Genomic DNA, 25,674 nt, shown 5'->3' with positions numbered 1-25,674 from the left:
AGCCTGGGGACCCCTGAACCCCATCACACAGATGAAACAGCTAGAGCAGCAGTTCCCAAGCTTTGCCAGCCAGAGACCCATTTTGACAATTGAAGAAGACTTGGTGGCCCAAGGCAATTCAAAACTGGGGGAGCCGGGTAGAGCCAGTGATGTGAGTATCTAAATTTGCACCCGAGGCAGGAATATAAAATTAAATATAAAATTGCGTCCCCTCATGTTAGTTATTTCATGGAAAAAAGGGAAAATACATTAATAATAATACAGTAACACAACATTTATTATAGTTAATTATTATTTTATTAGTGTAGTTGATCTGAGTTGTGATGTGGGGAAGACCTTCATCCCCAGACTGCTCCCTCCACTGCCCCTCCAGCTTAAACCCACACTCAGAGGCTGGGGGGAGTCACACTCAGGAGCTGGGGGGAGTCACTCATGGGCTGGGAGGGTCACATTTGGAAGCCAGAGGGGCTGGGTAAGTCAGTCACACTCAGGCTGGGGGGAGATACAAACCAAAAATGAAAACTGACAAATCAGCTACATAGAACACAAGGGGGTCAAAAAGGGGGAAAGGAGGAGGGGAGTGAAAATTACTTACTGCAAGTGTATATTGAGTGACTTGCCTGGGATGGCTACGAATATCAGGGGTGGAGAGGCTGTCTTTGTAATGTGTAACTGCTGCTCTATTGATAGAGCTGCTGGATGTGGGAGCGTTAAGGAGCCACAAATGGCTTCTTTAAGAGCCACATGCAGCTCTGAGCCCTGACGACCCTTAGCAAATCTAACCCCGACCCACGTTTGGGTCCCAACCCAGAGGCTGAGAATCCCTGAGCTAGGAGGAGACTTTTCCCATTCAAGAGAATGTGGTGATGTAGAAAATAACACCCATCTTGTCCGAGAACCTGAGCAGGACATACACAATTTTGTTTCGTATATGAAATATTAGATTTTCTCTTTGCTCAGGGGGCAGCCGAGTTAGTCTGTATCTTCAAAAACAGCTAGTCCTCTGCCACCTTATAGACTAATAGATATTTTGGAGCATCAGCTTTCATGGGCAAACACCCGCTTCGTCAGCTGCATTGATGAAGCGGGTCTTTGCCCACAAAAGCTGATGCTCCAAAATATCTGTTAGTCTACAAGGTGCCACACGACTTCTTGTTCTTTTTGCTTATGCAAACACAAGCTGTTAGCTGAATCACACGGTGTGCAGATCCGATACCACTAGCATAACCCCCAGCCACCTCACAATTGCTGTTCTCTCTAAGCTGAGCTCTGGGGTGGAGAGAGAATCAAGAGAAACTCAGGTGCTGCCCAGCTGGCTGCATGTGTTTCTATGGGTGGTGCATGTCCACACATGCCTTGGTGCATATAACAAAATTTATTCCACCCAGAGACTGGGGGGGAAAAGATAGCGGGAGCCCTGCTCACCGTTCCCTCTCTGCTTCGAGAAGCTGCATTCATGTGAAGTAACCGCGAGATATACAAATGCCCAAAAAAGACAATATTCGCTCCCGTTCATCAGACTGCACTGAGGCAACCTCGGGTGGAATTTACAGGGGGAAAAACTAGCGCAAAGCAGATGGACCTTTACCCAGGTGAAAACCGGTACTATGAAAGTTCTGGGTAGCAATGAATAACAGAGAAGAAGGCAGCTGTGGTGGCTTGCAATAAAGCGGAATAACAGGAACAACAGGCCAGGAGATCTGAGGCGTGTCTTTGGCTGTTTATACATCTCACCAACAGGCTTTCTTGGCCAAATAAGCAGCCTTCCCCCCATCCCCTCCTGCCCTGCCCCGCCCCGCCCCGCCCCAGAAGGACAAGGATTATTATGGTTCCAACACACAGTCATGGAACATACCGGGCTTATCCAATCAAATTCACGCACAGCGCTGGGGCCACCACGCAAAGTCCCGTTAGAATCTATCTGTTGGCTAAATCTCCACTCTTCAGCCAGCGCAAAGCACAACTGTCATTGACAAGGAAGATCTAGGCCCCTGCCAACTTGGCAGAGTGGGAAACATTCACAGGTTTCTCTTCCAGCAGCAGGAGACACCAGCGTGTTGGGGCCAGCAGATTCAGATCAATGTGCCCATCATTTCCTATTTCAGAGTGCTTTGAGAAATAAACGGCTCGCTCCAGTCTCGGTCCTTTCACCTCATTGGCTCAAAAAGGCAAATATTTGTGCAACTGTTGATAGGTTGCAAGGCCAGAAGGCCCCAGGGAGGGCGACATTGGCTGGTGTGGTTTTATGCCTATCTGCTCCTCGGTGAGTGCCAAAAGGGTTTAACACAGTGGCTCTTAACTTTTACCGCAGCCTGCACCCCGTTGGTTCTCCAAATATGTTCTCGCACCCCTTATCAAAAATCAAAAACAGAGACACAGGGCCCATACGCTTTTAAATGCATATTAAACATATGTAAATTACTTTTATGTTATGACTCACCACAAATCGTAGTACAGCAGGCCTACAAAAATGCACAAGTACAACCCAAAGAGGTTGCGGAGTTTTGCTGCGGAAGTCAACTCTAACCGACGCGCTCATTAGTGGCCAACTGAATTCAAGCAAAACCACTGCACTGCCATAGCATCATCTGCGCGTGCGTCAAGAAATACCCTGCCATGGGGCGGTAGACTGGATTTTGTAGCAAGATAATTTCACTACGATTAGCTTAAAAACTTGAAAATAATGTTTTCGTTTGTATATTTCAGCCATAGTTAAAAATGTAGAATGTTGATAAATACATCGGTTTGACGGAACAAAGTAGTCGTACTTACGGGCCTGTGCTTGGTTTGCGATTTTGATGGTTTATCTTCTAAAAAAATCTGGCATGTCTCACACCCCCAGACAGGGCACCATGCACCCGCAGCGTGCGTGTGCACCCCAAGTTAAGAATCACTAGTTTAACAGCTGCTCCTGGGACAGGAAGTGTGAGTGCCACCAGCCAGGGGCCGCAAATGGGAGCGCTATGAATGGGTCCTTTCAGGGCAGCTGAAACTGAGATGTATCAATGAAACCAAACAGAGCTGACGCATCTCTTCCAGCAACTGGCAGCCAAGAAGAAGCAGATTTCTCCTCACTTCTCTGCACAGGAGCAAAGCAAGAGCCTGGGAATGGAGAGAGAAAGGAAACTCAAATGGATTCACCAGTAGCTCGGCTGGGGTGTTACCCAGGCAAATTTCTTTATCCCTTCCGCACTCAGGGACACACACACCTTTACCCAAGTCCAAGGACTGACCCTGTGAATTTAAACTCCCACCTCCATCCAACTCCTAGGGCGCAGGGCATAGCGTGCTGTGTGACTGTGGATCTGTGCCACTGAAAAAGCTTTACACAGTAATATTCTTATTCTCTATGTAACGCTGCCAGACCTGGGTCACCAGCACCAAGGAGAGAGCCTGCGAGCATAGGGTCTAAAGCCCCACATTTTGGCTCTTAGCTGAGGCTGTAGAACAGAGACTTTGCTCACCCTAGGTGAGGTCTCGGTACCTCTGGGCACTACAGCTATTTATTGACAATTCCCAAGCAAGCAGAATACAAGCCAAGTGCTCAGCGTCATGCTCACCAGACCTGATAGAGGCAGGCAGACTTCAAATTAAGAGGCTCCTCCCTGCAGCCATAGGAACTGGGTAAGGTGCGTGTTCCTGAAGTGCAAAAGAGAAAGAAACTCGTGTGAGTGAGAAAGGAGGAGCCACACACTGTCAGGTTTGAATCCCAGGTTGCCCTTTGTTTCTCTCTGCTTACCCAAGGGCATGCAAAGCTCTGCGCATAGCACAGACCCACGTCTGGCTTGCAAAGGCCTCCCTGCCCAAGGCTCAGCAGTCCAGAGCTTTGGGGAGGACAAGGGGTTGGACAGGCTGAGCAGAGCTCATGGCGTGACGGTGGAGGGCTGTGTACTTACAGACTGGGAGTGGGTCACCTCTGAACCATTGAGATGTCCTATTCATTGGGTCGGTGGCAAAACTAGGAAAGGGAGAGTGTAAAACCAAGAGGATCCTATTATTATTAGTCTGAAAGAACTGGGCTTGTTTAGTTTGGGAAAAAGAAGATTAAGGGGGGACACGATAGCGGTTTTCAGGTCTCTAAAAGGGTGTCATAAGGAGGAGGGAGAAAACTTGTTCCTCTTGGCCTCTGAGGATAGAACAAGAGGCAATGGACTTAAACTGCAGCAAGGGAGGTTTAGGTTGGACCCTAACTGTCAGGGTGGTCAAACAGTGGAATAAATTGCCTGAGGAGGTTGTGGAATCTCCATCGCTGGAGATATTTAAGAACAGGTTAGATAGATGTCTATCAGGGATGGTTTAGACAGTGCTTGGTCCTGCCATTGGGGCAGGGGGCTGGACTCGATGGCCTCTCAAGATCCCCTCCAGTCCTAGCATTCTATGATTCTATTATTATTATTATTATTATTATTATTACTACTGCTGCACTGGAGAACACGGGAATAAATTGCGTAGGAAGGGTGTGGAATCTCCATCACTGGAGACATTGAAGAGCAGGTTCGATAAACACTTATCAGGGATGGTCGAGATTCGGGGGCAGGCCCCCTCAGGTGGGCAGTGAAATTCTGTACGGGGGTGCAGCACAATCAGCTGCTGGGTCTAAGGCTCATCCATCTGATTAAAAATGTTCAACTCAGTTCCTGTTTTTATGTCCATGTATTCACATTTATGTACCGAGTCATGAAGCTTTTACACTCCACAGACTTTTTTCCTTACATGTGCCAAAAGGTTTGTGGGTTTGGGTTTTTTTTCATCTGAACTTGACGGAAATTTCCACCAGTTTGGATTAGACAGGTTGGCGGGGGGCCGAATAATGAGGAAAAGTGGGGCTTGCCCCTGGTCTAGATGGTGGTTGGTCCTCCTGTGCAGGCAGGGGGCTTGACTTGCGGACCTCTCGAGGTCCCTTCCAGTTCTGTAAGTCTATGAGTCCTCATTTCATCTGGACATGCTGCTGTGCTGGGCTGTGTTTGACGTGTCCGTGCAATTCCAAAGGTGGAAACAATGTTTTTTTCCATTTCTTAGAGCCTGAGGATTCTCCCCTGGGAATTTGGCTTGTTGGGCAGCAGTGGGGGCTGCTCAGATGAATGGGGCTTTGAGTGACAACTCCTCCAGGTGGCTGGAGCCTGCGTGGATACTTAGACAGGCAGGAATCCACACCCCAGCAATGTGATTACCAGCAGAGGAGACTCACGGTAGCGCTCAGGGGGTGCACCGCCCCCCAGGCCTCTGCCCACATGTTAATTGCTAAATGGGGTGCCCACGTGCTCCCTTCCCCTGCAGGCACCCCTTGCCCCTGATTCTCAAGAGGGTGGAAATACGTACGTGGTGGAACGAGGACAGAAAGGGCGAGAAACAGACACCAGTGCAAAGGGGATGGCAGTTCACACCTGTGCAAGATGAGTGTGACACCCAGTGTAGGGGCAGCGCAAGCTGCTGCCCATTGGGTTCAGCAGCTTTCCAGCCCATCTCATGCCAGCGTAAGGAGGAGGGGGGAGCAAGCCATGGCAAGCTAGGTGCAGGGAGCCCCTCAGCCAGGGCTCTCCCTGGTCCCTGTGGATTTTGGGGGGCTTCCCTGGGGCCCTTCTAGATTTACACCCCCAGATCCTGGATCAGGATCTCCCTCTGGCAGGTGCAAGTTACTTCTGGGACAGCCCTGGGAGCCAGGCAGCGACCCCAGGCCAGTCGATCTGTAGTTGTTTCGAACTCACCAAATGCATTGCTGCCACCTACCCAGAGGTCACCACTCGGCCAGATCAGAGACAGGAGCAAAGCAGAGAAGAATTCTTCAGATCCAGAAGCAGGCCGGAGGCCGCCTCTGAGAATGCAGCCACACCCTGCCTGGACCCAGCCTCCCCACCCTCTTGCCCAGTCCCCGCCTCCCACCAAAGGTGCTGGGATCCCAGTTAGAGAGACCTCTGGTGTAACCACCTGCAAGCAGGCTCAAACCAGGGCCCTTTGGGGCTCAGTGCAGGTGCCTCTACAAGTTGAGCTAAGATCTCACTGCCTCTCAGCTAAGGCTGTAGAGCAAACTCAGTCTCTCGTTGTAGGTGGTCTAGGTGCCGCGACATGGGACAGTGACCCACCCCTAGGCGTGTGGGTCATACTGGCACCCCCTATTGGCACCAAACCAGGGGGCATATAGCTCCAAGGGCGGGCAGGGACCGGCCTGGCTGGGCGGCTTTCCCCTGTGAGAGCCACATCCCCAGTGTTTCACCCAAAGGGGCTGAGCCGCAAGGAACAGACCGAGTGGGTCAGCGTAACAGGCAACGGAGCGCTGCCCGATGCCAGAGGCGTCTGAGGCCATGCACAGAACAGGGCAGTTATCCGGGATCTCTGCCCTGGCTTCCACCCTCTGCATCTGACAGCCAGACAGTGAGGGACCCCGGAGCCTGGGGTTGTGTCCCGAACCGGAGGGGCTAATAGCTACCGAGGGACTCGTCCTCCAGGACTTTTGGCCTGTGCAGCATCAGCTGGCGTTGGGCTGTGGCACTGCTGCCGGCCGGTTGTTCCAGCCCCGCTGGGGGATTGGCATGGTTATCGTGGGCGGCACAGGCGAGAAACAGGCAAAGGGCTGCCACCAGGGGGCGCCCCTGTGCTGCCATTGGCCAGCACCCCGCAGGGAGACGGGGCTGAGTCTGGCCTACAAGGGCGCAGGGGTCACGGCGAGGGGTGGGTCCCCCACCCCCCTCACCACAGACCTGGGCAGCCCAGAGCATCACCTGCCCCCTGCCTTCTGCTGGCTGCGACCCCAGGCCCCTTGCTAGCCACCCCCTGAGCCTCTCGCTAGCCACCCCGAGCCCCTTGCTAGTCACCCCAGTGCCCCCTCACTGACCATCCAGTGTCTCTTGCTAGTCATCTTGCCTTGTCTCTGTGACTTCCCTGTCTACTAAGGCCCTTATCCCGCCCCCACACCAAACTCTGACCTCAGCCCCCCCACCCGCTGCCCTAACTCCGCTATCTTCCACCCCACCCTGGCCCCCCCCAGGAAAACCCCACTCAGACATCTGCGTCCCTGTGCCCTGACCCCCCCAACACATACCTGCCCTCACCACACCCACCCCACCTTTTCACCAAGCCCCCCACCCTCCACCCCTGGCCACAGCCACCCCCACCCTCCACCCCCGGCAACAGCCACCCCCAGCCTCCATGCTGCTCCTACACACCCCCCACCAAACCCTCCGTCCTCAAGCTCCCACCCCTCCACCCTCACCCTACCATGCTCCCCCCGCCCCAGGCCACCCCCACACCAATACCTGGCTGTGACACCAGCACCCCAGCCCCTGCCCAGCTCCCTGTCTAATATCAAGCACTACGCTCTGAGTCCCCACCACCCTGCCCTTGCTCCAGCACCCCCCCATGCCCAAACCCTCCCTTCACTTCTCCACCCACACCCCTAGCCTCACCCCAGTATACAACCCACTGCCCTTACCCCACACTGTGCCCCCCCGCAGCACCCTCCACCCCCTGACTCTCCCAGCCCCCTGCGCTCACTCCTACACCCCCCACCCCACCACCAGCCCTCCCACACCCCAACACCCTCTATTTATTCTCGCTGAAGACAGAAAGGCTGCAACTGTTGTCTACCAAGAAGCTCTATGTAATCTTTGAATCACGCTCAGACTTTTATTAATACAAATGTCTTTTTTCCTCCTTTTCCAAAAATACAGTCATTTGCATAAACCAGATACATTTTCCTTTTATTTTCCAAACAGCAGGGGGAAGAAAAGTCTTCACTTAAATACCCGAGCAACACCGGATCAGTATTTAATAAATGGGCTCTTTGGGGCAGGAAGAGGCAGGAGTTTAACCACCTTCCTCTGCTGGACACCAGCAGCCCTGCACGCAGTAGAGACATTGGCCTGATGGTTCCTTATAGTGATCTGCAGCCCACTAACCTTCGTCCACTTCACTTCTGCCACTTGTATGAGCTCCTTATTGCCCACTCCTGTCTAGTGCGACACCCTAAGCACCTTTCCCAGCCCTGAAGGTGCAGTTTGATGGCGTTTGAAAGGTTGTCTTTCTCACCACCAGAAGTTGGCCCAATAAAAGATCTCGCCTGCCTTGTCTCTGTGACTTTCCTGTCTCTGAGGCCCATTCTCAACCAGTGCTTAGTTCTGGCCATGCTCAATCTGTCCCAAAAGCAGGGACCTACTTTGCGTGAGCCACCTTTGCTGGCAGAGATGCCTCCAGGAAGAGATCACCACCTGGGCCAACCTTCTGCTTCTGCGCAACTCTTGGATTTGGGTTTGCACCTCTCCCACTTGCAGCTACTCCAGACAGTGAACAGCCGCTGTCTCCAGGGGTGTCCCTTGTTCTCACCGTGGTGGGCTCGACTCTTAAACCTCCTGCCTTCAGGTGCTGGGTGCCCAGATTCGGAACACGAGGCACTACGTGGTCCAGAACGCGACAGCTGTGTTCCCAGACAACTGTCTCACCATCGCCGTGGCAATCAGCTCAACTGTTGCTGCCCACACAACATCTCTGGGGTAATGGGGAAAAAATGGCCCAGGTTAGGTATGATATGTGCCGGCACATGCCTGGCATAACAAGGCAAGCACTGGGAGAAGAAGCTACTGAGATTACCAATTCAGGGATCACATCCACAATGCTTCCTTCCCCGAAAAGGGTGCTTTTGAAACTGGGGTTTCCTTTCGAAGGATCCCCATCGACACGGCCAGTTTTCCATTCGAAAGCAGCACTTTCGGCGCGCCGGATGCTGTTGCTATGCAAATGAGGCGCTGAATATTCATATCGACACCTTATTAGGATTTCCAATCCGTGGTTTTTACATTCCCTTTCCAAAAGGGAGGGGTAGATTAGAGGCGGCCCCGTGAATTGCTTTGGAACAGGACTGCTTACAGCCTGAGACTGGAGGCCTTCTGCTCTAAGGCACCAGACCAGCCAAAAGGAGAATCTGTCTCACCCAACCGGCTAGCAAGAAGTCAAGTCGTACAAGCAATTTGTTCAGGCACTCCAGTTACCCTGTGTCAACTCCAGCAGCATGCATTAGACGGACGAATGGTTGTGAAAACCAACCTCATCCAATAAAAGGTTTTTCTGATCCTAATGGGCTAGTGACATGCTCAGGTCAATTTCTAACTCCGATCTTACCCCAAAATCCTGCGGCTGCCAATGCTTTAGTATCTAAAAGCTAAAGGGAAGGAAGGAACCAAAGAAGGAAGGAAGGGTTAAAATTGTTAAAGGAATCAAAAACATGCTCACAATCGCGCAGTTCTTGATTCAAGCTTATAGCAGAGATGGACTAAATTGATAACTCAAGCCAATTCTCTGGCGTACACCCGCAGCCTGGATGGGCCGTCCAGTCCATTTTTTAAGAGCTTCAGCCTGTAGCCAAGATCCTCCAGAGGTAGGAAGCTGGACTGAACACAAAATGGAGGGTTTCCAGGGCCCTTTATATCTCCTGCCATTACAGCTGCGGAACAGCACAGCAACAAGATGGCAGCCAGTCGTATGGCCAAACCGCCTGCCCATGCATGACTCTCGCGTTCTTTGCAGGTAGCTGCCACTGTCCACGCTCCAGTTCGAATGCTTGCAGGAAAGCCCATTCAGTGTCGCTGGGCACCTCCCAGGCTTCTTTGTCCGGTGAATGTTTCTTGATGAGCCAAGCAACTCGGCTCATCTTTTCCCCAAACATTGGCCAAACCTCCTACGGGAGTCACCCAGGAGCAAACATTTGAAATATGGGTACATAGCCAGTACTCCTAACGTCCAGTACAAAAGTGCCACTTGCCTACGAAGCGCATAGCCATAAACAGCAAACCATAAGCCTTCCGTAGACACTGCGCTTGGCGTACTTTGTACAAGATCTGTGGCATACGAAGAACAGTGGTTGCAATGGTGATCTATGCGGTTGCATTTTAATCAGATAACTTCGCACCTGGGAACCCTTATGTCACAGTCAGTACCTGGGGAGAGCCCAGTCTGCTTCATTTCCCTGTTCAGTTGTATGTGGTGCATCGGGAAAGGAGACAGGGGCTTCTTGACCTGGGAGTGAGGCGGCAGCTGAGGTGGAGTTAGTGAAGGTATGGTGATAGCATGGTGGGCATAGGGCCAGTAAATGGGTTTGAAAGGGTTATGCAGCTATGGAATTCTTTCTGTGGTGTAGGCTCAGGATTTGAGTGTATGAGGCTCCTCTCAGTACACAAGATCAAACCAATGGTCCATCTTACCCAGCCTTCTGTATCCTGACAGGGGCCAGTGCTGGGGGCTTCCGTGGAATGGGCAGAACAGGACAGTTATCTAGGGATCTAGTCCCAGGTCCTGGAAGTTGGAGATTTAGGGACACTCAGGGATATGGGGTAGCATCTCTGTCCATCTTGGCTACCAGCTATTGGTGAACCTATCTTCCATACGCTTATCTAGTTCCTTTTCAAATCTTGTTCTACTTTTGGTTTTCTTACTATCCCCCAGCAGTGAGTTCCACAGGCTGACAGCTTGTTTTGCAGTGTTTCCTTTTTGTTTGTTTTAAACTTGCTGCCTGCTAAGTTCATCAGATAACCCTTGGCTCCTGTGTCAGGAGATACTAGCACCCAACTTTCGAGATAGCTCAGTAGTCAGTACCTTGCTCTTAAAAACTGGAGGTAGGGAGCCCAATTCTTGATGGGGCATGTCAAGACTCCAGATCATATTAGCTTGAGGGAGGAAGGCATAGCTTAGAGCCTGGTCCTTGTAAACCCAGCCTTTAGGAATTTAGGCCTTCACGTAGGGGTCTGGGGCAAATAGACTTCATTAGGGAGGAGGATAGGTCCTGCTGTGAGCACAGGGGAATGGACTTGATGACCTCTCAAGGTCCCTTCCAGCTCTATGAGATATGTAGATCTCCATGTTTCTACCACTTCCCTATTCACTTTGTTCACACCATTTGTGTTTCCACCAATCATCTCTTTTCTGAGCAAAGCAGAGTTAGAATACACATGACGGGTGTTCTGGGGCATCATGCGATACTAGGCTTACGAGGACATGTACCTTAACGCTGGTAGTCCTCTTCTTCAGAGGCTGGAGTTTTGCTAAACTCACAATTCTAGAAGGGCAGAAGACACCCACAGGCAGCGTGAGCCAAGCTTTCTGCCATTCCATTCTCTAGTCTTCTGAGCAGAAGATGGATGTGTTGTCAGAGACCGTGGTTCTGGCAGTGGCTGTAATGATTGTGTTGCTGTGCAATTCAGGCATGCCCATGACCGTGTCGTGACAATAACACAAGACTCTGACACGGCATTTTTCATCAGGAGTCCTCAAGGAGGGGAACATCAATAACTCCATGGAACAGGTGGGGAAACTGAGCCATCAAGAGGCAAAGTGCTTTGGCATGATAGGCAGAGTCCCACTCCTGTCTCTTTTTAATCAACAAGCTGCTCGGAGACCTTCTGGGCAAACACCTCATGTTCTCCTCTCAGTCTTACACAAACTGGTGCAGCAAGGTCTGTATTTACAATCTCATCTGATCCAGAGTTTACTTAGCCAAAGATGGGGGAGACAGCAGATATCTTCCCTGGAACGTCTCTCTGAGCTCTGCAAAACCTGCCAGGCTCTCCCTTCCCAAGCCTTTCCCACCTCTCAGGCAATAGGTTAATTTAGCCTCTCCTCAGCCCAGAAGAGTCCTCTAGTCGGGCACAGTTCCCCCAGAACACGGCTTCTCCAGACCCGAGGTGTTCAATACAGTCACCACTCACCGCATGTGGCGAACAAGACTCCACAGTGTGGTGATGCGGCTTGGAAGCTGCACGTGGCTCATGGAGCCTTTAAATGTGGCTCCTCCTAGAGCCGCACATGAGTGCCGCCTGCCCATGAACGCGCTCACCCCGGTGGGAGAAGCACATGGTGGCCCCAGTTGCTTCTCTGGCTTCAGCCGCTGTGGCAGCTCTGGGAGCTCTTCTGGCCCCTGCAGCAGCTCTGGCTTTGGAGGCTCTGGTGAGTCACCGGCATTTATTGGGGGTGCTGGGGGAGCCTGGCTGGGGGGAACTGTGGCAAGTATAGAAAGACAACAACCACAAATGTGGTGATCTTTCAGTTGCCATTGGACACCACTGACTTAGGGCTGCATTGTCCAGAGTGCAGCATTGCCGTCTGAAGCCCAGTTGTCCATCCCATATGGCCAAAGCCGCCCCCCGGATCAGTGGCAGAGTTGGGAAGGGAGCCCAGCTTTCCTACCGCCCTGGCAGCCCTGGTCCCCACTAGGCCGTGCAGTTGCTATGTGACTGCACTTCTCCACCCACACTCGCATTCCCTCTGTACATGTTTTTGTGGTGGGATGGGAATAGTCGCCGTGCCTGGAAATGTGAGTGAGGAGCATGTAGCTGCTAAAAGGCTAGTGAGAGAAATTTCAAGTCTGGTCCATGACCCAAGATCTTAACGGCCTGAGGACATGGTGGTTACAGGAACTTTAAGCTTGTGAGAGAAAACTGATGCGGCCCTAGTCCATCGCCGCAATCCCTCACAACATGAGCCCCCTCCCTCTCCTTTGCCCATCCAATTAAGCCGCAGACATGTGTGCACCAATGTTGGTAGAACTTTGTGGAAGGCGTTTTTGGGGAGCTTCTTGGGAACGCCTAGGTCAAAAGCCCCCAGATTCCACTCACTAACCCCAGCCCTTTTCCACAGGAGGCCAACCAAAGGTCAAGGCAATCTGAATAGCTGGGCCTGCTTTAGACCACTTTCCAGAGTCGAGTTTTCAACTGAAAGCTGATCGAGAACTTAACAGTAGTAGACCGGGCAAGTCACTCTACCAGCAGGAGCTCCGAGGTAAAGAGCTGCATGCAGCTAGCCACAACACAGCAAACTCAAGGGGTGGGAGGGGACCCATTCCTTGAGCATGAGGCTCTCAGCTGAAGGGGGACACCTCTGGAAATGAAATTCACTCGAAACACTAGCTTGGAGAGGTTCCCGCTGCTGCCTGCATGCTGGGAAGAGTTCCTCTACCCCATCACGCATGTCCGGTCTCAGCTTTTCAGCACTATGACCTTAGGACATGCTGCTGGTTTGCCTGTTCTCAGTTTCACACCAGAGGAGCAGGGCTTCCCCTGAGCCTGGCATGTTCCAGGGAGTAGGGAGACAGGTTCAGATGCCCCTAAAAGGACAAAGGCCCCCAGACCCTAGCTGGCATGGAGGAGTAGGAGAGGGACTTCAACACCCCCACAGGAGCAGATAATGCTAGAAGCCACAGAGAGACAATGGCTCAGACACCCCAAGAGGGTCAAGTTCCCCTTATCCTAACTTATCAGGCAGGCATGGATGGAGGTTCAGACCTTTTCATAGGGGCTGAAATCCTCCGATTCTGGGTTTCACACAAAAATATGGACACCTTCTCAGACCCCCAAATGAGATGTAGCCCCAAGATCCTGGCACCCACCAGAGGTAATTGGAGAGTTGGCAGCTGCCCTATTCTCCTCCACTCCCCTATCCCTCACCCCATGACTCCTCCCTTTTAGCTCCTCTTAACTCCTCTTCTCTCCCCTCCTAGATCCACCAACTCTGTCCTACCCACTAAGCCCGGGTATCCCCCTCCTCAAAGTCACCCTCCTTTCACTGAAGCCCAAACCGTCACCCCTTATTTGCACCTCTTCTTCCACCTCAAATCCCCAAACAAACAATATCTGCATGGGTTTCTGTGGAGGCATATGTCCCACAACACCACCATCACACTAGGAGAAGGTGACCTGGAAGATGTGGAGCAGTTCACCTACCTGGGGAGTATTATGGGCAGAGCTCTTGTATGGATGTGAGACCTGGCGTACTAAAAAGTCTTCAAATCACAAGCCACAGATATTCATAAACAGATACCTGAGGTCCATCCTTCGAATCAAATGGCAAAACCTGGTCACAAAGGAGCTTTGGAACAGAGCAGGACAAGAACCACTTGATGTTCAAACCAAGAGAAGAAGGAGGGGATGGCTGGGCCACACTCTTAGAAAACCAATATCCCACACCGTCCGTCAAGCTCTCCCATGGAACCCACAAGGAAACCACCAAAGAGGAAGCCCTCGGATAACGTGGAGAAGATCTACTGAGGCTGAAGGACAGCAACGGGCGCACTCCTGGAGTCAGCTAGAAGTTTTGTCTCAAGACAGAGTGAAGTGGAGGAGATGTGTAGATGATCCCTGCTCCACTCAGAGTTCAAGGACTTAAGTCAAATATCGAAAGTAGTTCCAAAGCCCCATCTGCCCCCAGATCAAATCCCCTTTGGAGCAAGGGGCCTTTGTTCTCCATTTCCAGTTGCTGCCCTGGGGCAGATTTGAACATTCAACTCCTAGGTGACCCACAGATCTTGACAGTCCCCCTTCAGTCACTCAGAACAACTCAGGCTGCCCCTAGCCTCCCTCTGCACCCTTGCATGACAGTCTCCATTTAGCCCATGCCTACATGAGCATTCGTGTTGGCAAAACTTTTGTCACTCAGGAGTGTGAAAAGAAAACCACACGCCCCGAGTGACTTAAGTGTTGCCAACATATGCACTTTTGTGCACCGCGTGGTGTCAGTGGGAGACACACTTCCAGCCGTGCAGCTACCACCACTCCTTGAGCTGGTTGTATGAGGTGGATGGGAGAGGTCTCCACCATGGGCATAACACAGCTTCCAGTGGCACGATTGCTTTGGCTTACACATTGGTACCTGCACACGTGGCCTGGTGCCTTAGGGGGACACCAAACGCTTTGGCCCATCACCCTGCAATTTGATTTCCCCCAAGGGCTGGGGGGACCGTGGGCTCGGCTACGGTCACTCTAGAAGGTTTCAGATGCACGTGGGAGGATTTCCACCCTTCTTTGACCTCCAGCTATGAGGAATGGGGGGAATTGACCAAACACACCAACTTTAAGACAAGATTTTCCAAGGGGGCTGTATCTCAAGACCCCCCCAGGCTCATTCTGCAGCCATGTGGCCTTGTGCTTTCCTCAGAGCTACAAACTAACCAGGCATGGAGTTGCCCATCCTGGCACGGAAAACCTCCAAGGGTTGCTGGTGGTAGTGAGGTCTGGGAGGTGCATACATGGTCACATGCCCCTCCCTAAACTGCCGCAGGGGGCCCAGGGGCCAGCAGCAGAGCTGGAAGGGCCAGAGCCTTTCCTCTTCTGGTCCCAGCTACACAGTCTACCAGGGACACTGCCCCATGCAGTGCCGTGGCTGCATCAGAGTAAGCACAAGCACAGATCCAGGGAAGTTATTGTCCCCTCTGTTCTGCACTGGAGAGGCCACATCTGGCGTATCGCTCCCACCCCTCACCCTGCTGGAGAAATGAGGTGGAGGCATTGGAGAGAGTCCAGCAAAGGGTGACAAAAAGGATTCGAGGGCTGGAGCACATGACCTATGAGGAGAGGGTGAGGGACTTGGGCTTGTTTAGTTTGCAGAAGAGAAGAGCGAGGGGCAATTTGATAGCAGCCTTCACCTTCTTGCAGGGAGGGGGCTCTAACCAGGCTGGAGAGAGGCTATTCTCAGGGGTGACCGATGGCAGAACAAGGAGCAATGGTCTGAAGTTGCAGTGGGGAAGGTCTAAGTTAGGTAACAGGAAAAATGGCTTCCTCAGGAGGGTGGTGAAGCCCAGGAATGGGTTACCTAGAGAGGTGGTGAAATCTCTATCACTGGAGGTTTTTAGGTCCTGACAAAACCTTGGCTGGGATGATTTACTTGGGGCTGATCCTGCTTGGAGCATGGGATTGGACTGATGACCTCCTGAGGTCTCTTCAAACTTTAATCTTCTGTGATCATCTCTACCCCACACATGGCTACCTGAAAACCAAGGGGATTTTACCCCTCACAGACAGTTAACCCCTTGGAGCAAATATGGAAGGGGAGTACCTCTGAATCGGGTGGGCACAGTGGGGATTGTGTGTGCTGCGGGGGGGGTAGCTCTGGGAGTGGGCACAACGGGGGTTGGGTGTGCTGGGGTGAGTAGCTCTGGGGGTGGGCACAACAGGGGTTGGGTGTGCTGGGGTGGGTAGCTCTGGGGGTGGGCACAGCGGGGCTTGGGTGTGCTGGGGTGGGTAGCTCTGGGGGTGGTAACAACAGGAGTTGGGTGTGCTGGGGTGGGTAACTCTGGGGTTGGGCACAGCGGGGGTTGGGTGTGCTGGGGTGGGTAGCTCTGGGGGTGGGCACAGTGGGCATTGTGTGTGCTGGGGGGTAACTCTGGGGGTGGGCACAGTGGGGGTTGGGCGTACTGGGGTGGGTAGCTCTGGAGGTGGGCACAACGGGGGTTGGGTGTGCTGGGGTGGGTAGCTCTGGGATGGGCACAGCAGGGGGTGGGTGTGCTGGAGGGGTGGGTAGCTCGGGGGTGGGCACAGTGGGGGTTGGGTGTGCTGGGGTGGGTAACTCTGGGGTGGGTAACTCTAGGTTGGGCACAGCGGGGGTTGGGTGTGCTGGGGTGGGTAACTCTGGGGTGGGCACAGCGGGGGTTGGGTGTGCTGGGGTGGGTAACTCTGGGGTGGGCACAGCGGGGGTTGGGTGTGCTGTGGGCGGATAGCTCTGGGGTGGGGGTTGGGTGTGCTGGGAAAATTGGTGGCTCAGTGAAGGAGGCATGGAGGGTGCGGGACAGCAGCCATCTCTGCTTGGCCTGGCCTGGCCTGGGCTAGCCTGGCCCTCCTTGGGCCCCCAGTGCATTGTGGGCCAGCTCAGGCCTGGAGCACATGGGCAGCAGCGGATGACAGCCCCTGAGTCAGCGCCCACCGCCCACCCGCACCCGCAGCGTCTGTCTCTCCATCTTGTGATATTTCACTCCCCGGGAGCCGTGCCGGAGGCAGTGCAGAAAACAAACCCCGCGCCAGCTTGTGCCGCAGCAGCCTGGCACTGCCGCCCAGCCAGCTCCTCTCCCCAGCCCAGCCCTGGGAAACACGGCCACCGGGCGCACATGCCCACTGGCAGGCTACAGGGCTGCTCAGCGCCTGCCCCTCGCCCAGCACAGACCCTGCTGGAGACTGGGCATGCAACTCCTTGCACTAGTGCCCCTGGGCACGGACCCTGCTGGAGACTGGGCGTGTGACTCCTTGCACTAGTGCCCCAGGGCACGGACCCTGCTGGGGACTGGGCATGTGACTCCTGGCACTAGTGCCCCTGGGGACAGACCCTGCTGCAGGCTGGGCGTGTGACTCCTGGCACTAGTGCCCCTGGGCACAGACCCTGCTGGGGGCTGGGCATGTGACTCCTCTCACTAGTACCTCAGGGCACAGACTCTGCTGGGGGCTGGGCATGTGACTCCTGGTGACCCCAGGTGTGGATCCCTCTACGTTCGGCTGGGCACATGGCTCGAGCTGCCCGGGTGGTGGCTAGCTGCATGGAGAAGGGGGCAGGGTGGGCACAAGGCCAGAGTTGCTGGTTGGTTTCCTGGCTGTGTGTTTGCTGGCAGAGGAGCCCCTGGCAATGCCAGCACCAGCTGGTGCCTATTCCCAGCTCTCCCGCACCAGCTCCTCTTCCCCTCCCACCTGGCTCTGCTCCCAGATGTGCCCACAGAGCCCCAGAGCTGGGGAGGGCCGGGATGGGGAGGAGGGAATCCCTCCGTTGGCTCCTCCTATTTCCCACCTTAAGCCCGCCCACAGCCACCCGCTCCCTTACTCCTGCCACACTGTGGGCCAGCCCCAGGATGGCAGGCTGGGAACAGGGCGGGGGAGCAGGGAATGGGGCACGGGGCCTTTCCCCGCTAGGGGGCGCTGGCTCTGATCCAGCCGGGGATGGGGGGGCTGGCTGGGGTGGGGGGCAAGGAATGGGGCACGGGACATTTCCCCCCAGGGGGCTCTGGCTCTGATCCAGCCCTGGGGCGGGGTCCGGCTGGGGTAGGGGGCAGGGAATGGGGCACGGGGCCTTTCCCCGGAAGGGGGCGCTGGCTCTGACCCAGCCGGGCGGGGGGGTCAGGGAATGGGGCTCGGGGCCTTTCCCCGCTAGGGGGCGCTGGCTCTGATCCAGCCTGGGGGCGGGGGCCGGCTGGGGTGGGGGGCGGGGAATGGGGCACGGGACATTTCCCCCCAGGGGGCGCTGGCTCTGATCCAGCCCGGGGGCGGGGGCCGGCTGGGGTGGGGGGCGGGGAATGGGGCACGGGACATTTCCCCCCAGGGGGCGCTGGCTCTGATCCAGCCCGGGGGCGGGGGCCGGCTGGGGTGGGGAGCGGGGAATGGGGCACGGGACATTTCCCCCCAGGGGGCGCTGGCTCTGATCCAGCCCAGGGGCGGGGGCCGGCTGGGGTGGGGGGCGGGGAATGGGGCACGGGACATTTCCCCCCAGGGGGCGCTGGCTCTGATCCAGCCCGGGGGCGGGGGCCGGCTGGGGTGGGGGGCGGGGAATGGGGCACGGGGCCTTTCCTCCCAGGGGGCGCTGGCTCCAACCCGCCTCGCGGTGCTGCCTCCCCGGCAGGCTATTGCGGGGCCGAGGGGGGCTGGGCCTGGGCCCCACCCACCGCGCTCTGCCGCTCCCCGCCCTGTGCTGGCACCCGCGGCCCGGCCCTGCAGGGGTTAAGCGGCGGCTCCGCGGCGAGGGGCGGAGCCGCCCGGCCGGGATAAGGCTCCGCTGCCCGCCCGGCTCATTTCTCCCGGCGAGCGAGCGGGAGGGCAGCGCAGGGATCCCGGAGCGCAGCCGCGCCCGCCCCACCGGCATGAGGCCGCCGTGCGCTCGCTGTCGTCGGCGCAGCGGGGGTTAAGGCGGACGGTGCCGTCCGGGGGCGCAACGAGAACCCCGTGCTGCCGGGCACTGGAAGTGACTTCCTCCCCGGGCACTGGAGAGCACTGGCCGGGCACTGACTTCCTCCCTGGGCACTGGAACTGACTTCCTCGCCGGGCGCTGGAGAGCACTGGCCGGGCACTGGAACTGACTTCCTCGCCGGGCGCTGGAGAGCACTGGCCGGGCACTGGAACTGACTTCCTCGCCGGGCACTGGAACTGACTTCCTGTCTGGACACGGGAAAACACTGGCCGGGCATTGACTTCCTCCCCGGGCACTGGAGAACACTGTCTGGGTACTGACTTCCCCTGGCCACTGGAGACCACTGGACACTGTTGCTGACTTCCTACCTTGGCCCTGGAGATCACTGGCTGGGCTCTGACTTTCTCCCCAGGTACTCAAGAGCACTGGAGCACACTGGGCACTGGCACTGACTTCTTCCCTAGGCACTGGAAAGCCCTGGCACTGCCTTCCTCACTGGGGCTCTGGCCAGGCTCTGACTTCCTCCCCAGACCCTGGAAAGCCTGGGCCACTGGCACTGCTGACTTCCTCCTCCTGCCTGGAAAGTACCGGCCGGGACTCAGTAACCCTTCTGTGGACACAGGCAGTGCCCCGAGCCTCATGATCTTGGCCTTGTGAACTGAGAACCCAACACCCAGGTGCCAGTGAGCCCTGTGGGTGTTGGCACAGGACTGTCCCTGGGGACTCTCCAGTCCAGGGCTTTAGCAACCCCCCTCCTCTGCCTGGATCGCACCCAGTGCTGCTGCCCAGACATCACCAAGGCTTGGCGCTGCCCCAGCCCTGCTCTGTCCTTCTAGGCTCACCTTGGCATCATGCTGCCCCGGCTGGGATGTATCCTGCATGGTAAGAGCCTTTGCCAGCTGTCAGGGTGGCTGGTGGGACCAGATGGGCAGCTTGGGGAGCCATGGGATGGTGCTGAAGGGTAGTGCCAAGTGGGGGGTGTAGCAGGCTGGGGGGCACAGATAGGGTGTTGCTGGGTAAGGGAGGATACAATGCCCGGGGATGGGCGACACAGACAGGGCAGCCCCAGTGGGGAGCGTGGGCCAGTGCTGTGGGGCGGGGGGAAGAGACCCAGCCCCCTGGGGAGGGGGACATGTGAGGGGGCAGTGGGCACAGTGCCAGGGCTACTGGCAGTGCAGCTCCCTGGGGTGAGGGCTATGGGCAGTGCAGAATGGCACAGCACCTGTCAATGTGGAAGGGCGTAGCAGGGTGCTGCGGCAGCTGTGGACAGGAGGGTGCTGGGGGTGGGCAGCAGGACACAGGTTTGGGGGTATGAGTCCCTCAGGGGGTGGGGGACAGGGGGAGTTGGCCCTGCACCTCCCTCAGGCCAGGGCATGGATGTGTGGTGGGGGAGGGGGAGCCCCCCCTTCTCTCTGTGTCCCTCCCCACACACCCAGCTGTTTAGGTACCTGCAGGCCAGGGAATGGGACATGGGCACTTCCCCTCTTGGGAGGTGCCGGCTCTGGGCCTGGCAGGCAGGGCCAGGGCAGGGGAATGGGACACTGCCCCTTTATGGGGTGCTGGCTCTGGACCCAGGGGTGGGGGGTTGGCTGGCTGGGGGCTGTCCTCAGACCCCCCCCCCCCCCCGCCAATGTACGAGTCTGATGGGGGTGAGGGGTGGAATTCCTGCTGTTCCCTGCAAGCCAGGGCTGGGGTGGTGAGGGGACCCACTGGGTACCGAGGGGCTGGTGACTCCAGTGCTGACTCAGCTCACGAGTGGGGGGTGAGCAGATGGGTGAGGGAGGGGGCAGATGGGGAGGAACTGGTGCGGGATGCAAGGGGGTGAAGTGGCCCCCAGAGGAGCTGGGCACCGGAGGGGTGTCCCCAACCCCGGGAGGGGCAGTGCTGCCCCCTGCTGGCTGGAGCCTGGCACCCTGGCGACTGGAGCTGTTTACAGCTGTTAGGCATGTGCCTGGCGCAGTGGTGGCTTATTTCGGGGGCCTTAAATTATGGACGAGCAGGGAGTGGTTCCCAGCAGCACGGGGCCCCCCCTCGCCTGCCTCGCTGGCTGCTGCACCAGCCCAAGGCCTCCCTGCCAGCCTGCGCCCCAAAGCCTTCGTCCTCCCCACCACCCTCTTCCTCAGGGCCCCCCTCCGCAGCGGTGCCTGCCTAGGAGGTGGCGCTGGGCTGGCCAGGGCTCCTCACTCCGTCTGGCTGAGCCGCATGCCAGGGGCAGCAGCCCTGGCCCCCATCAGCAGCCACCTCTGCACTGCTCCTGCCCTCTTCCTCTGGGGGAGGCCCCTGGGCTTTAGAGCTGGAGTTTCTCTCCCCCTCTGATTTCCCCTTCACCCCCCACACCCGCCAGACTCACTGCCTGGCATGGGACTCCCCATGGTGGATTTTGCCACCTCATGCCCACTGGATGCTATACACCTCCTTGCCACCCGCTTTCCACGGCCAAGGGCCGGGTCCTGGCGAGCCCCTTTCCCCAGCGTGCTGCCTGGACCAGTGGTGCCCCTCTTGGCTGGTCAAACGGGCAACCAGGGGTGAGCTGGGGGGACAAAGGCCCCCCAGCTCCGGACGAGGGGCTAGAACAGCCCCAGGGAGCGGCCAATGGCTGGTGCTTAGGAAAAAAAACAAGAGCTCTAGAAAGGGAGGAGCTGCCCTGGTCCCAGGGCCAGGCAAGGGGTATATGCCCAGGTGGGCATCTGGGGTGCTGGCATGGGGCCTACCAGGTAAGCAAGAGGGGAGGGGGTAGCTGGGCAAACCTTCTACCACTAGGGCCAGGTGCTGATGAGGTGGGAGGGCTGGTGAGGGGTGTGTTTTCCTGCTCCTCCCCCAGCCTCCCTTTGAGTGGTGCTTGGCCCCAGCCGGGGACCCTGGGCAGTGGCTGGGAGTGGGGACCCACTGCCTGGGGCTTGCCGGGGGTGGGGAGAGAGAAAAGGGGACAGGCCTGGAGGGAGGGGAGCCTGGGGTGGGAGGGGGCACAGCCCGAGCTGGTGGCTTTGGAAGGGGGAGGCTGAACCCGTCCCAGCCCTCCCCCTCCCTCCCGCCAGCTGCACTTAGAGAGCCACAGGCCTGAATTATGGATGAGGCTCCTTGGGTTACAGCCGTCCGGGCGGGGGCCGGAGCAGCCCCACAGGCATTAGGCCCTTCTGGACGCCTGCCCGGGCCTGGCGAGGGGGGCGGGGCGAAGGGGGCCCTGCTGGACCCATGCTAAGGGGACACCTGCCGAGCCCTCTAAGCAGGTTAGGGCTCCTCTCATAGCCCCTGAGCTGGGGAGCGCCCTGTCTGGGGCTGGGGGACTTCCCCCACCCCATGGGGAGAGGCAGGGTGTGGAGCTGGCTGGGAGGCTCCTAGGGGTGTCTGGCCCCATAGCCTGCCTGCCTGCAGGGGTCGAGGCCCACCGCTTCCCAGGGCGTGACCAGGCCCAATAGAGATGTGCGTCCCCTGCCCTACCTCCAGCTGGGGCTGCTTGAGGGCTGCCTGTGGAGCTGGGAGCCTGTCCAGTACCTGGCTGGGGGGCGCTGCCCATGTGAGTGGGGATCTCCCTAAGTCAAGCCTCAGCCTGGCAAGGTGGCCCCCATCCCAGGCTGCCCTCCCAGCCGGTCAGCCCGGTGGGCGTGCGGCCGGAGCCGCGTCGGGAGAGGGGCACGTGCGGCCAAAGTGGGGAAGGAGAGAGGAGGCGGCGGAGGTGGTGTGAACAGGAACGGCAGCAGCTTGTCACTCGCTCTGGCGTCAGCCGCCCACCCACACACGCTCTGGGCACATGGGCCGCACGCTCGCTCACTCACGGGGAGCCCACGCCGCACGAGAGCGTGCGCTGCCCTGCGCACGAGGGCGCCACCCGGAGGCTGGGGGGGCCTGCTCGGCATCCAGAGAAGGGTGCCTTGGGGGGCCCCTCCCCACACACACTTGGGGAAGGGAGCCTGTGGGTGGCGGAGGTGTGACCCGCCCCCCACCCCCAGGGCTGGCCTGGGCTGTGGTGGGAGGGGCTCCCTACCTGCCGGAATCCAGGGGGCGGGGCTGTGGGATCCCAGCTGGGCACATGGCATTGGTGCCCCGCCCCCCTCACCTCCCACCTCTCTCTTGCAGGCTCAGGCACCCGCCTCTTCTGCGTCCTGGCGCTGCTGGTGGCTCTGCCCCCCGGGGAGCCCACCTGCCCCATGCTGTGCACCTGCTACCTCTCCCCGCCCACGGTCAGCTGCCAGGCCAACAACTTCTCCTCTGTGCCCCGCGCGCTGCCCCCCAACGCCCAGCGCCTCTTCCTGCAGAACAACCTGATCGGGGCGCTGCGGGCGGGCACCTTCGGGCCCAGCACCGTCACCCTCTGGCTGTACTCCAACAACATTTCCTCCATCCAGCCTGGCACCTTCCACCACCTGCCCGCCCTGGAGGAGCTGGACCTGGGCGACAACCGCCACCTGCGCAGCCTGGACCCCGACACGTTCTGGGGGCTGGAGCGCCTGCAGGCCCTGCACCTCTACCGCTGCCAGCTCAGCAGCCTGCCCAGTGCTCTCTTCCGCTCCCTCTTCAGCCTGCAGTACCTGTACCTACAGGAGAACAGCCTGCTCTACCTCCAGGTGGGGGGCCGGGCGTGGCACCCACCCGCCGCTGCAGCTGGGGGGCTGGGATGGAATACGGGGCCTTCCCCTTTGGCAGGTCCCAGCCCTGGTGAGACCCTCCCCTGCTGGGAGCCTGGCGGCCCTGGGCAGGGCCGAGGCAGCTCCCCTCCCCTCCTCGGTTCCTGCGGGCAGGCCGGGAAGCCGAGGGGCTCTTTGGTGCCTTGCCAGGCAGCTACTCTCAAACCACACGGCCATCCGGCCCAGGCACTGCGGCTCCCCCATGCAGGGAGTAGCTCGGCCGGCAGCCTGCCCTGGGAGTGGGGGAGGGGCCTCCTGCGGAGCCAGCCCCCCTTGCAGGGGCACACACGGGGGGGGGGGGGGTCAGGGGTCACACTTGTCATGTCGGCTGACATCTTCCCCCTGCCCCCGCCATGTCCTCTCTCCTCCCCCCCCCCCCCCCCCCGCATCACCGCCCCTCTGCCGGGCTTCTCTACCCCTCCTGTCCTTCCTCCTCCCATTCCTGCCCCTGCTCCCGCCTTCCTGTCCGTCTGTCTGTCCTTCCCTCCTCCCTGGCTTCTTTCTACCCCTTCCATCTGTCCTCCCTTCTCCCATCCCACCCCCTGCATCCCTCCCCCCATTCCTGCCCCTTCTCCCCTCTTCGTGTCGATTCTGTCCTCCCTTCTCCCTGCTTTGTCTTTCTCCCTCCTCCCTGGCCTCTTTCTCTGTCCGTCCCTTCTCCCTGCATCTTCCTACCCCACCCCCCCGACTCTCCCTCCTTGCTGCCTCAGGACGACCTGTTTGTGGACCTGGCCAACCTGAGCCACCTCTTCCTGCACGGGAACAAGCTGCGGACACTGTCGGAGCACGTCTTCCGGGGGCTGCGTGGGCTGGACCGGCTGCTGCTTCACGCCAACCGCCTGCACGTGGTGCACCCCTGGGCCTTCCACGACCTGGCCAAGCTCACCATCCTCTACCTGTTCAACAACAGCCTGGCCTCGCTGCCGGGTGAGACGCTGGCCTCGCTGCCGGCGCTAGAGTTCCTGCGCCTCAACAACAACCCCTGGGCCTGCGACTGCCGTGCCCGCTCCCTGTGGGCCTGGTTCCAGCGCGCCCGGGTCTCCAGCTCGGCCGTGGCCTGTGCCAGCCCGCCCGAGCGCCAGGGCCGTGACCTGCGCCACCTCGGCCAGGCCGACTTCCAGGACTGCCCGCCGGCCAACCATGCCCCGGCCCGGCCCGCTGGGGGCGCCAAGCCAAGGGGGGGCGAGGCCGGGACAGGCCAGCCCCGCAGCAACGACTCCTCCAAACACCTGTACGAGCTGGGGGAGGCCGGGGCGCCCCCCGCCCTCCCCTCCTCCTACCGGGACCTGCCGGCCAGCGACATCGGCAGCCCCAAGGCCGACGCGCCCACCGAGGTGGACTACTGGGCCGGCTACGGCAGCGAGGACGGCCGGCTCAAGGAGGGCTGTGCCGGGCCTGGCTGCTCCCCGCTGGACTCTGGGGCCCGCCCCCCGGGCATACTGCCCACCCCCCTGCTGCTGCTGCTTCTGGGGGTCCCCTGCCTCTGACCAGACCCCCAGACTGGCATGGACTGAGCAAGGACAGCGAGGAGGGGGGACAGGCCCCACTGCCCTGAGAGGGGTGGGGCAGAGGCCCTGAGCCAGCCTGGGGGCCCTGAGGGGGCAGCTGCTTGTGGGGCTGGAGCTCAAGTGCTTTCCCAGGGCCCAAGAGGTTTCTGCTGCTTGTGTGCTGGTGGGGGGGGGGGGCGCCAGGGTGAACAGGACCAGCAGGCCTTCAGGGACTTCTCTTCCACCCCAGCCCTCGCCCCCTGGATGTTGCTCACGGCCCCTCCCCTGGTCCATCTCTCCCACCCAGGGTGGGTGTTGGCAGTCTGAGCTGGGGTACAGCCCCCTCTGCCTGTGTGACAAGCTGGGGGATGGGGACAGGTTGCCTGTCTGATTTCCCCCCCACCCCCCGGAGTAAGGGCCTCACCTCCTGCTGGAGAGAAAAGGGATCAGTCTCTTTACACCCCCACACTTGCCCCACTACCTGCACCCCTCTACACCCCCCACCCCAGCTACTGCCTCCCTGTCCAGCCTTCCTCCCCCATGCTCCTGGCCTGCCCCCAGGGCTGAAAATGTACCCTACACCCTGGGCCAAGTCTGGGGGGGTCCCTCCACCCCCCCCAGGCTCTAACGTTGTTGCTGACCCCTCTGATGCTGGATGTTTTTCTGCTGCTCCCTCTGCCCCCCACAAGCAAAAAAAAAAAGTTGGAAAATTATTTATTAAAAATTCTATTATTTTAGGCCTGTGTGGTGGAGATGAGGCCAGGGGGAGGGGGCAGCCAGCCTGGCACAGGGCAGCTCTTGCTCTGCTTTGCTTGTCAGACCCACTTTACCCGGGCAGGTGGCCCAGCCACGCTCCCTGGAAGCTGAGCGCTGGCCTGGCCCCCCGGCAGGCATTCAGCTGCTGCCCAGCCCATTAGCAGAGCACCCCACCCAGCAAC

At 58.2% G+C, this 25,674-nt stretch overlaps 1 protein-coding gene across 1 annotated transcript; it reads left to right on the top strand.

Moving 5' to 3' along the window:
* The first annotated feature begins 18,542 nt into the window (after window positions 1-18,542).
* Window positions 18,543-25,396, top strand: RTN4RL2 (reticulon 4 receptor like 2). The gene is made up of 3 exons (XM_074996061.1): window positions 18,543-19,509; window positions 22,702-23,189; window positions 23,960-25,396. Exons 1-3 carry the CDS (start codon window positions 19,479-19,481, stop codon window positions 24,734-24,736), a joined length of 1,296 nt encoding a protein of 431 aa, XP_074852162.1. The 5' UTR covers window positions 18,543-19,478; the 3' UTR covers window positions 24,737-25,396.
* The last annotated feature ends 278 nt before the right edge of the window (window positions 25,397-25,674 follow it).

The sequence above is a fragment of the Carettochelys insculpta genome, chromosome 6 (assembly GCF_033958435.1).
Source record: "Carettochelys insculpta isolate YL-2023 chromosome 6, ASM3395843v1, whole genome shotgun sequence".
Classification (NCBI taxonomy): domain Eukaryota; kingdom Metazoa; phylum Chordata; order Testudines; family Carettochelyidae; genus Carettochelys; species Carettochelys insculpta.
The sequence above is the reverse complement of the archived record's forward strand: the minus strand, read 5'-3'. Positions and strand labels throughout refer to the sequence as shown.